This window comes from Nasonia vitripennis (genome assembly GCF_009193385.2).
Source record: "Nasonia vitripennis strain AsymCx chromosome 4 unlocalized genomic scaffold, Nvit_psr_1.1 chr4_random0008, whole genome shotgun sequence".
Lineage (NCBI taxonomy): Eukaryota > Metazoa > Arthropoda > Insecta > Hymenoptera > Pteromalidae > Nasonia > Nasonia vitripennis.
The window spans coordinates 850,959-863,626 of record NW_022279644.1 but is presented as its reverse complement, the minus strand read 5'-3'; the positions used below and the strand labels follow the sequence as shown (position 1 = coordinate 863,626).

The 12,668-nt window shown below is 34.6% G+C and overlaps 3 protein-coding genes across 14 annotated transcripts in view; all 3 read right to left on the bottom strand.

Annotated features, from left to right (window-relative positions):
- LOC100115246 (trithorax group protein osa) overlaps positions 1-12,668 on the bottom strand; it is a 411,563-nt gene that overhangs the window by 43,048 nt on the left and 355,847 nt on the right. The gene's annotated exons all lie outside the window — the stretch shown is intronic.
- On the bottom strand, positions 6,647-7,698 carry LOC116417357 (CUE domain-containing protein 1-like). The gene is made up of 2 exons (XM_031930099.1): positions 7,465-7,698; positions 6,647-7,382 (listed from the first exon to the last, which is right to left on the bottom strand). Exons 1-2 carry the CDS (start codon positions 7,639-7,641, stop codon positions 7,296-7,298), a joined length of 264 nt encoding a protein of 87 aa, XP_031785959.1. The 5' UTR covers positions 7,642-7,698; the 3' UTR covers positions 6,647-7,295.
- Positions 7,754-8,479, bottom strand: LOC107981209 (neurochondrin homolog). The gene has a single exon (XM_016986396.2). The coding sequence runs from the start codon at positions 8,109-8,111 to the stop codon at positions 7,779-7,781; it is 333 nt and encodes a 110-aa protein (XP_016841885.1). The 5' UTR covers positions 8,112-8,479; the 3' UTR covers positions 7,754-7,778.

Below are 12,668 nucleotides of genomic sequence, written 5' to 3'. Positions count from 1 at the left end.
AGGTTTCTTCGAAACTCTTCACCCTAATAATTTATTGAGATTCGGGCCAGTGCCTAAAAACGCTGTAATAATATTCGCAGGTGGTTTTTCAGTCCCAGAAGAACAGTATAAGTATTTTTAGCTCTTAGCCTTAGATACTGATCAACATTCATAAAAAAAAATTTAGTATTTTCATCGACAAACATTTTCTACTCATTCAAATTAAAATCCCTGCATTCATACTAAAACTATAAGTGTGCAATGTATCCTCTTAAAATTTTATCCTGATTGTTAACAGTCACAATAAACACTCACAGGGACCTTCCACTCTAATTTACAAAAATATTATTTATAATCTAGTCGACAAACGCATCCTTTTCTTGCACTATCTTTTCATAAAAATAACTCTACAATAACTAAAAAAATTTTGCTGGCTAAGATTACTCCCCAAATTTTATAGAAAAATATCTGTGTGGACGCTCGTTCTTCATCACTAACGTATACATTAACAAACAATCCTGTACATCTCGTCGAATAGTGAGCGAGGAGAAGACACGGCTACAAATGGATGACGCACAGAGGGCACACACGTATACGGTTACCGACATGTGTGTGCCAGCAGCGAATAAGTGTAACTCTTACGCATAGGCCCACACCACCTCAGCACACAGCTCTAAAAGGGGTTTCCTCCAGCTCGGTCCACAGCAGCAGCACAGCCGAGTACAGACAACTTTTATGCTTTCTTTTTAAATTTCAGATAAAATAATCAGTTATCACTTTTATAATTTCGAACTTTGGAGCAATTCTAAGAGAATTTTATAATTTGTAACATATAGTTTCAAATCCTATCAATTGGTGGCGTTTTTAAACTAAAATATTTTGTAATTTAGTCCCACTTTAATATTAAATTAATTATTTTAATCCTTAAATTATAAAAATTCTGTTTTATTGAAGGTTACGAGACAGGTTACGGAATTGACATTCAAGGATTATCACGCTACGAATCTATACTGTATACGAATCACTCTGTACTCGATTAAACAAAAATATTGGATAGTCAACGGTCGTAATTAAATACGTAAGATCAGGAGAATATGTATTCAGTACTTTTCCGTTTACCCTGTCAATGTTGAATTCAAAAAGAGGTAATCTTTCAAGCGTGCGCATTAACCCAGCTCGACCGTTTTGCAACGTTGAAATTGATTACTGCGGTTACCTTTTTGTTAATTAAAAGAAGCAACAAGCAGTTTATCAAAAAACGTGTTTTCCAATAAATGGTAAAAATAAATAAAATAATCCAATAAAATAAGTCCAATAAAAGTTCGTAGGCGCGAAGGATGAGTTTAAATATCTAGACATCACACTCGACTCAGCCGATCATCATAAATAGATTTCTGAATATAAAGATACCATTAAATTGTTTAAAAAACATCTCAAAAGTGTGATAACTGTCCTATTAATAACTTTTGAGCGATTCAATACTTATGTTATACAAATGGAAGCTATTTTAAAGATTAGACTGTAGATATTCTTCTTCTAATACCTGCACATTTCTTAATCGATGATTGTTTAACGAGCTTGCCAGGTCCAGATTTTTTTAGCATACTAACAAAGCTACTATTAACTTATAAGCATATCCAGATCGTGAGTAATGATTATTGGAAAATATTGTACAAAGGATATCTTAACAAACTCAGTATTCGAAACAAGTGGAGTAGTGGTTAACTCACCGTCAAAACATCGTTATACATCTTAAAGACAATAACCTTCCAGCTATGCAGTAGAAGTTGTGCCGCGTAAATAATAATCATTCTGGAAAAGGTGCGATTAGAGCGGTGACTGTGAAGAGCGGCATAGCAAATTTAAACGTAGTCTTAGACATTTAACGCACCAGCCATACATAGCGATAAAGAACAATAATATTAAAACATATTAAAAAAAATTTGCTTGATTGTTGTGTTTTGCGTATATTTTGTCGCATACGTAGTTCTGTATAGTAAATGCGTAAAATCTTGTACTCTTAATCTAGCCTTAAGACATAAGAGCGCCATTTTTGCTATAATTTTCACACAGATCAAAGTACAATTAGTTTAAAATTCGGAATTTTCCTATGCATTATTGTGCTCTACTGAGAACCGTTATTACACGCCGACCTAACCGTTGTCCCGAGAGAGCAACACTCAAGGTTTATCAGTATATTGTGTGATCAGCAATTCATTTTCCAGAACGATAAAATGTGTAACCTATTAAGGACGACAAACGTTACTTGTTGTGCACTACTCTTCTACTATTTAAAGCTAGCTGCATAACTTTGTTGGCACTGATAAACATGAAATGACTTTAAAAGTATTTATATTAAAAAATTCTGAGCATTAAAAAAAGTCTTTAAGTGGTTTTAGTGAAAATATATCCCCGAAGAGCTATAAATCATTGAAGAGAGAGAGAGAGAGAGAGAGAGAGAGAGAGAGAGCCTCTAAGTGGCTTTAGTAGAAAATGCATCCTTGAAGTGCTATAAATCTCTATCCCTCGGTGGTTATCCAAAAACGTTGCAAAGCGTCTATTGGCCTACCCGAGGCAGGATGTAGAATGAAGGTATGAAACAAAAAATTAGATCATTCTCTCTTTGCCCTTCGCGACGTTACGGCGAGGCAATGTCGCCCTCATCAGGAAACTGCCGTATTAATTTATTACAAATAAGTAGATGTTATTTACAAATAAAAATTATAACAATGTAGTCATAACTTACAATTACGGAGTGTATCGTCAATACATGTTTTTGAAGAGAACCGTATCAGTTTGTGTATCAGGTGTGTATAATCGTTGTTGAGCTGTTGGGTATCTTCTTTTAAATTTATTCCATTTTCTTGTAAATGTATGTAGAGCCTTTCAGAAATTAATCATTTATTGAGATTTGGTTCTTTGTCTTTGTTATCAAATTTACTAAAGTTAAAAGTGTGATTATTGTTGTTTGTATGGTCAGAGATTACATTTTTGTTTAATTTTTTGTGTTCATTTAAACGTATACACACATTTCTTTTTGTTTGACTTACATACATTGCGAAACAGTCATTACATTTAAGTTTGTATACAAAATTGTTTTCGAGATTTTCGTCTTTACCTTTAATGACGATGTTACACATTTCGCTATTTATTTTCGGGCCCAATACAATGTTATTCGCTTCAAGCGCATGATTGGTTTGTTCGTAAAAGCAGCTGATATAAGATAGGTACAATACACTTTGTTTAGTCGTAGTATTGCTCGTTTGTTGTCTGGGTTATTTGTTAGATGTTATTATCGACAAACGTTTCCGTACATATTTATTAATAAAAGTTGCAAAGAAGTTGTGATCGAGCAACAACTCTTTCACTTTAATAATGTTTTTGTTACGAAATTTTTTGTTAGACATATTAATCGCTCTATCGACGAGATTGTACACCACGGCGATTTTTTGCAGCATAGGATATTGTAACTTATAATTGTTATAAATCAGAAATAGAACACATTTATATATTTAATTTCATTTAAATCTAAGAGATAGCGCTATAAGAGTAGTAGGAATGTTGGCTGCTTAAGGCGTAATGTTGCTTTGAGGGGTAGAATACGTTTGACTGCCGAGCAGTGTGGACGCACAGCATCGTTGATTCAAATCATACAAAGCATAACTTTTAATTTAGGCAGCTTGTTGCGAAATAAATAACTGTTTTATTACTTTGGATTATCTACACGATATTAATTTGCTTAAATTTCTGTCCAAAACGTCATTTCCAATTTATTCGAATACTCCCAATTCTAAAATTTTTTTGAACTGTCACATCTAAGAATATTCCTACCGTTTCAATTTTTTTTATTTATTGTACCAATATTGAAATATTTTAATGTAAAGATGAAATATTGCACTTTCTAGATTATCAGGGAATTTTTCTGAACTTCTTGGAATTTTTGTCTACTTAGAATTTTAACGCTGATAATATACTTATGATTACAAACGAAGTTTCTTGGTAGTTAAACTTGGTGTAATTTTAAAGGGAGCACCATATATCTTTTACCATAACTATAATGGGTTAACCTCACCCCATTTTTTTCGGTACATTTGTTGTATACTTAGTGCGTTGTATCATAAACCATGTCTTGCCATCCGAGAGGTGATTTTGACACCTGGACATTGTCTGCTGTAGTTAAACAATTTGTTTGGTACATTTGTTGTATACTTATAGTGCATTGTATTATAGTGCATATATCTGTTGTATGATTCTAACAACTAATCAAAGAAGTTCAATTAACATGATATCAACACCTATATTATATAGCGCCTTTATTTTCATCGTCAGATCTCAATCTAAACATCTGAAAAACTATGACCGTCACCATGACGAACTTTTCGCATTTTCCCACACTGAAAAAAAAACACAGTCGTTTCTGCTGTAAAGTCCGGTAGTTTTAACCGTTCTGCCACCGTAACGACTGTTCAGTAAGAATAACAGTGTGCTACTGGTAGTTTTGGCGAGTCAGGACTCGTAAAATTGGTCGCTAACGCGGGACACCAGCAAAAACGACCGAACAGATTCTTTAAAACTGCTGAACTCTGCGGTAATTTTGGCGAGTTTTTGTACAATGACGGATTACTGGTGCGAATTCAGTTAAAATGGCTGTGTTTTTTTTCCAGTGCATTTATCGTCTATAGTGATGTAGTTGTGTCTTTACGTCAAATTTAGTCCTTTTTCACTGATGTTTTGTTCGTCGTATATAAAATCTAATCTCTTCGGTATTATGTTTAATACATCACATCGCATCAAAATGAATATATTTATTAAGTATACTTTAATATAATAGTAGATGTACATAAATTAATAAAAAACAAATAAATTATCTCCTATTTTAGATATATATGGGCAACATGTAAATGGTACGCTTTGAATTATAAATAATAATAAATAGATAATATGTGTCAGTTGTTGAGAAAAGATGCAAATGGCTTCACGGCGCACAGAAAAATTAAAATAACCCAAAAATTTTAAAGCCCAAAAATATTAAGTTTAAAAATTTCAAGACCCACAGTTTTCAAGGCCCAAAAACGTTAGGGCCCAAGAATTTAAAGGTCAAAAATTATATCTGCCTCAAAGATGATATCCAAGTGTCAGAGTAACTCCTAGATGTTAAGTTATTGAGAAAAGATGTAAATGGCTTCACGGCACACAGGTATATTAATAGACCAAGCAATAGAGCATTACTTCATGACGTAAACACTACCTGAAAAACAACTGTGCGATTTTGTAAAGGGCAGTTAGTAGATGCACACTTTCCGAATCCGATCCGATGATTAGAACCGGAGAAAATCCGGAAAAACTGGAAAATTTGACATTTTTTTTAAAAATTCGCAACTCCGCCATTTTTCAATATTAAGAACTGAAACTTGGCATCCCATATATGCGCGCTTTCCCTCAGCTGCCGCTGCCCCCACTACTCCAGCGTTTCCGCACGCTCGACCATTTCAGCACATATTCAAGGTTGTGTTTCACCTACTTCGATTTATTTTATTAAAAAACGAAAATAAATGTTTTGTTGCTATGCCTGACTAGTTTCAAATTCCGTTTTTAGGCACTCGCCCCGTATAAAGAGTTTCAAAGAAACGTCTTATACCAAGGGTGAATGCCTACTGGATTTGACCGAAAATGTGTTTTTTTTTTCAATTCTTTCTGAGCCATTTTTTACAAATAGTGTTTTTCATAAAAGTATTCTGGCTTTTTTGTAGAAAATGAAATTCTGAACAAATTCACAGTATTGAGAAAATTCTAAATACCCAATTGAAAAAAGTCTTTCTACTAGCGAAGCCTCATTCTCCAAAAATTGACTTTCCGTCCGTCCGCAGGACCTGATGTTTATAAGAAGTGACCTTATATTACACAACATACTTGCTCAAAACAAATTTTTTCGGTCAAAATCACTATGGATATTAAATATACTATATTCAACATAATCACCATGTATATGCATCTTTTTAGACACTTTTGTAGACCAGTAAAGGTAGAAACTGACATTTTTTTACCATACCCATACCAAATTCTTGAAAAATGTATCTATATATGCGTATATTTGATATTTTATCCCTCTGCATAACCTTAAATCTTAACAAAATATGAATTGTTTTCACTCTAACTATATTAAACACTTGCACTGTAACTCTATATTATCATACTCATTACCATGTGTGTACATATATATATATATATATATGCATACTTTTACCATGTATATATATATATATATATATATATATATATATATATATATATGCATACTTTTACTAATTTGTATACGAAGTGACCATTACACTTCATACTTTCTTAAACGAACTTTTCGCACTTAAACTCACTATATATATATTGAATATACTATATACTACATGACGCCTAGCCTAAATTTTTTAAAAAAACCTTATATTACATGTCATACTTGCTTGAATCAACTTTTTTCACTCAAACTCACTATATATATTGAATATACTATATTCTACACTACGCCTAGCCTAAATTTGTTAAAAACCTTATATTACATGTCATACTTTCTTAAACGAACTATAACAATCATTATTGCACTAAAAAATTAATAATAATAATAACAATAAAAATTAAAATAAGAACAATATTTTAATTATAATTTTAACCGTAAACAAATTTTTATGCAATTTTTGACTATAATGAAATATCAATGACATTATATTCTGCACAACGCCTAGACCAAATTTTCAAAATATCCTTATATTACACATACTTGCTTGAACTAACTTTTTTCGCTTAAACTTTACACTATGCCTAGACTAAATTTTTAGAATGTTTTTACCCTACTTCCTTTTACCTTTTTTCTAACTAAACCTTCTCTTTCTTCTGACTTCGCGAATCCTATAATCCTGTTACTTTCTTATCACTCCTTTTTTTAAAAGCACACGCTTCATCACAACATATTATTGCACAGCCCGTATCCTGTAAGCCTGTGAACGGTAGAGGCTTGTCGTTGTCAAATACTACTTTGTCATGTCGTACACAAAATTTGTGCTGCCCTGCTATGGCTGACAGCAGCAAGTCACTTATATTGCTTTTATCACCACGTGTATGTGGTAGGTAAGATGAAAGATAAATCATACCAGTCGCTGAAGTTGTTAAAAAGCTTTGGTCCTCCAGAAGGCCGCTGTCATGAGCTGCATTGTGATCCAAGCCATCTGTGGTGTCACCTCCCGGATGAGAAATTCGTGAAAGAGAAACAGGCAGAGATCCAAGTAGAGGTGGTTGCCACTTTTGAATGCTTCTACTTGTTTCGACTCTCAGCTTCTTGGGAGTCTTATCAGATTTGGGTACAGCAACTGATGGCCGGTGGTGTCAACGGCTCCTTGGTTCGATCTCAAGACAGCCTGATGAGAAATTGAAATTGAAAGTTAAATTTAGTCAAAGCAATATCTATGTTCAGTATAGTGCAGAGCAGAAGACACTTACCTCGATGACATCGTCGTCCATCTGTGGAAACCTATTCTCAAAGTCAGCCATCGCCTGGTAGAATTCGAGGGTAGTCTGCTGCTGCTGCTGTTGCTGCTCCGCTGCGGATGCCATGATTGCAGGTATATGTTCAATAGCTACGACTTCTATAGGCGATGAACTTAAATTGAGTACCATGTCCCAAATAATAATAATCTCCAAAGCTGGTCTTTCAAAAATTTCATCAATGTTCCTGTCCATTCTGAAAGAATTATTTCAAGTTATAAGTTTACAATGGTCCAGTGATACGACAAACACTCAAACAGAACTTCATCTTACTTTTGCTTGAGTAATATTTTTCTTGCATCTTCCTCAACTGCAAGATGGCAAAGGGCTGGCAACAACAGTCTTAAAATATCGATATCACTGAGAGAGTCATGTTCTCCAGAAGAAGATCCTTCGTCAGCTTTGGCTCCAAGGTTAGCTTTCTCCGCTAATTTCGTATTACGATGTGCATAGAATGTGTCATTTGCAACAGTTAAGATATATGGAAGTAGAGCATGAACTTGGGTACGCATCGCTGATGTTTCTTGAGCTAGCCAAGCTGCTAAAACTCTTACGATGGCACAGACAAATATACGTTCCTTAACATCTGTGAGTTCCTTCATTTAGGATACAGATATAAGTAGACCAATCACAGCAGCGAATACACCTTTCAATGCTGTATAGAGAGACTGTTTCTCTCTTTGCTCCAAATCTAGCTGGTCAGTTATAATGTAAAACAAAGAAATCTCCAAAATCATGAAGCAAGCTACAATGAGATCAGCATTAGCCATTACAGTCTTTATTTGCTTTTCGTCGAGCTGTATTCTCGCTTCCATAGCAGCTAACTAGGTTAGTAACAAGAAGAAAACTTTAGGTTTCTCTTCATCAGACAAAGCCCACTCCACACCCAATAACACCAGAGTTAGAGATACAAGTTTTATTGCAGAATCTCTTTGACTTTTTACAATTTTTGATCCAAGAATGTCACTCAGGCCTTTGTGAATGCTTTGAGGCCAAGTTTCATTGCTTGCACTTTTCGAAATTATATCTCGCCTGCAAGAAGATAGTAGGGCTGGCAAAATTGAACAAAGATGAAATTTCCTTTCATTGTTATCGGTTTCAAAGTCTAAAACAATCTTATTGACGATGGCATGGAAGGGTGCGGTATCAGTTGCATCCCATGCCTCTGCTCCAAACTGGTTAGCTAAGGTTACTAGAATAATCAAAGTCTCGTCCGTCTTAAAGCTCTTTTCAGCATAAATTCCACACATTTTAGGAATAGCTTTCTGTTCGATCAGTGCTTTTTGTCCAGGATAATATTGTGCAATACTCTGCAGGCATCTGTAAGCCTCACTTACGATAATCAAGGTATCATCTGGAGCATCTTTGTCGGCTTGAGAAACAATTTCCAAAAGGGCAGATACATGTCCAACCATATCAGGATGGGATGCCAGTACTGGATCATCACAAAATGCAGTGAGAATAGATAAAGCCACCGATTTTGTAAACTTGAGGTGGGAAATCTACAGGAACGTCGTCACTAATCATTAACTTTCTGATAAACTTTGCACCAATAGCCTCAAACAGTAACTTCTTAGTAGCAGATGAGCAGTCTTTTCCGTTAACCAATTTCGTCAACATAAAAAGATCAGCAAATTTTTCAGAATCCCCGTTGACCATTTTAAGCATGGCAACGCACTTCTTCACTGCATCGGGAATAGTTTGGGCACTATCCATCTTGAACACTGGTTTAATATCAAATAAAAGTCAATGATTCTTCTCAAACGCTATCATCAGAGTTGTTCGAACTGTCTTCATCACAAGGAGCAGAAAATCAATGAAAATTCGTTTGTCAGCATGCCTGTTTCACGTAAGGCAACTCTCAGCCATCTGGCAGTGCTTCCACAGAGCCAACGCTTTTCCAAACTAGCCTTGCCCTTTGACACACTCTTTTGGAAGTACCAAAATAGCATTTAAATCTCGGACGGCTTCCAACATTAGTTCTGGGTGCAGCTACTCCTTGCAAAGATCAACAGCCCTGTGGCAGTTTCGAAGAGGGCTACTCAACTTCTGAAATAACTCAAAGTGGAAATATCTAGTGCGCAGAGCGATAGCTGGCGAAGAGCGGTTTCGCGCGCGTGCGTCGATTCTTACCTAACCTAACATATGCGGCCCAGATAACACGAAAGCTGTCGTGGCGGAAAAAAAAACATATTTGTTCCGCCTAGTGTACGTAGTTACTACTGTAGTACCGCGAGCATTACAAAGTAACGTATCTAGTCGGGCGCGGGTCCCAAAATTAAAATTTATGAATTTTCGGTCGTAGCAATATATATATATATATATATATATATATATATATATATATACACGCACACACACATTTAATATTTGCATGTTACTTAAAATCTTAAATTGATGAATTTTTTATTATACTCTTGCGTCCACTAAACACTCAGATATGTGTAAATGTGTATAACATACAACTACCGCATATAAACACAAAGTAAAAATGATAAATCTATAGTCTTGCTTGCTCTGCACGTAACACTATGCCTCATAATTATAAAAATACATATAAATTATAAAAATTTAAATCATTAACTCAATGATATATGATTACTGCATCACAGAATCGAATTCTTAAACAAATATTGAACAAGATACTTTTACTAAATTGTAATTTCTGCATTGTATACATTAATTAAATTGTAACTAGATTATACATAGCAAATTATAACAATCATAAATAACAATCATTATTGCATTAAAAAATTAATAATAATAATAATAATAAAAATTAAAATAAGAACAATATTAATGTTGTCTCCTAGAATTATTTTAAGTACAACATCATATCCATGTTTAGTGGCCCTAGAAATCCCTGAGTAACGTATTTGACTTAATTACAATCAAATTTCCACAAAACTCCAGGAGATGACGTTAATACTATTAACCCTGGATACAGAGTACCTCCGAGAACGTATCCTTCACAATATTCGTGTTCTACGATCTCAAAAACCCCCAAATAAAAAGTTTTTACAAAATATGATGCTAATTTCCCGTAAAACTCTACGAGCCGACGTTTATACCGACCACCCTGGGCACCAGGTACCTCGCGAAGCGTTGCCGCCACGATATTCGTGGTCTGGGACCGCGAAACCTCCGTGTCACAAGTTTCGTCTCAATATGTTTCCAAATGCCATAAAACTCTAGGAGACGACTTTGATACTGTCCACCCAAGGCACTAGGTACCTCGGAGACCGTCGCTGTCGCCATATTCGTGTTCAGCGATCTTGAGAACCTCCGAGTAACGAGTTTCGTCACTATGTTACAATTTTCCGAAAATTCTCGTAGACGACGTTCATATGGTCTACCCTGGGCACCAGGTACCTCGGAGGCCGTCGCCGTCGCCATATTCGTGCTCAGCGACCCCAATAACCCTCGAATAGCAAAACTGGACTTATTTCCATCAATATTTACCAAGTTATAGATTTTTGTAGTGTCTCCTTGGAATATTATTAGTGCTGTGACAGTGCATATGCCCTCACAACAGCTCGGCATAAGCACAGCACATACACGCGCGCGAAGCACGCACACACACATACAAACATACATTGCGACGACTATCAAGGCAGCAGGAGCCGCGCGCGAAGCATAGAAGTAGAATAGGAGAGAGAGAGGGGGGTAAAAGGAAAGCAGCGCGACAATAGCCGACGCTGACTAATAAACACGCAACAAGAGAGAACGAGATAGCAGAGCCGAATTCGCACGAAGCAATCCGAAGCACAATGCAATAATGCAATTTCTAAAAAGTAATTATTCACACAAGGTCCCACAATTTTCTGATGCTCTGACGAATCAAATGCAAAAAACTGCATCACGATCTGTTTTACTGCTCAAAAAATCGACAGTCAGCGGGATCAGATCTCGGCATAGCGGAAACGCACGGAAAAGTCGAAGTGGGGGAACTCGGAGTTGGAAGTCTATGAGTTCCAACATGGAAATGAGGCACGCAATGGCTTGTGTTCTAATAAAGTCGAGAATATTAGAACTCGTGTATTTCCAGTTGAAATTATATTAATTCCAATTCCTTACTTTAACACTACAATTTTCTCGGAGCTTATAAACCTCGAATAATGCGCTGTGTTATTTCAAAATCCGTAATACAAAAATACAATTCGATTTTTCGTTTTGTCTCCGAGGATTTAGGAGTTGTAGCATTTTAAAATTTCTTTCTGTGTAGTTTTAGTCTTATTGAACGACATCAGCGCTACTGTGTGAACTCTCTAAAATAGATGTGTTCTTATCTAAATAGTTCTTAATTCAGTTACTATAAGGTCAAATGTGATTTATATTTATGGAGCAAATTATATCATTCTGTGCGTTAAAAGTATAAGCTGATGTATTTTAGCAAATCAATATTTTTAAGATTTTCCGTAAAAGCCATGGAGTCGTGCTAGCAAATTGTGTAAGGAGTAAAGTTGCCTTTGATTACTAATAGTGTTATTCTATAGTTATATTTATGTAGTTTATGATTCGAATCATTTGTCCAATTTTAATATTGAAGTTTACATTCCATATTTAGTTAGTATTTTAAATTTAAGTTTGTTTTGATTTTTCAATTTTAAATTGTAGATTATATTGCATATATTGTTGGTGCATAATAATATTGTTGGATAGTTATTATATTTCTCTAATTATTAGTGATATATGTGCGTGTATGTATATAATGTGTTGAATTGCACAAGTATTCCATGTATGCGTATCCTGCCTTCAATAAAGTACTTCAATGGAATTATTAGATAAGTGATTTATTATGAATTAAAAACAAAAATTATTGTTTAAAGCTTTTTCTATTAAGCATTTACTTTGTGGAATTTATTTTATTGTTGCAGGTTCTTCAATGTTTATGAAGTTTGTAGCCGATGAATTTTTCTACCAGCCACTTGACTAGTAAAGTAGTTATTATTTTTAATTTATTAAAATTAATATTTTTCTTGTATATACATGATTTTGTTGCATTTTATTGCAAAGTATAATGTCATTGATATTTCATTATAGTCAAAAATTGCATAAAAATTTGTTTACGGTTAAAATTATGATTAAAATATTGTTCTTATTTTAATGTTTATTATTATTATTATTATTATTAATTTTTTAATGCAATAATGATTGTT

Bases quoted from the DNA above. Each gene is read 5' to 3' on its own strand.
- LOC116417357 (XM_031930099.1), bottom strand. From the start codon at position 7,641: ATGGTACTCAATTTAAGTTCATCGCCTATAGAAGTCGTAGCTATTGAA. The intron at 7,383-7,464 runs GTAAGTGTCTTC...ATTTCTCATCAG, and splicing joins TGGACGACGATGTCATCGAG to GCTGTCTTGAGATCGAACCA.
- LOC107981209 (XM_016986396.2), bottom strand. From the start codon at position 8,111: ATGAAGGAACTCACAGATGTTAAGGAACGTATATTTGTCTGTGCCATC.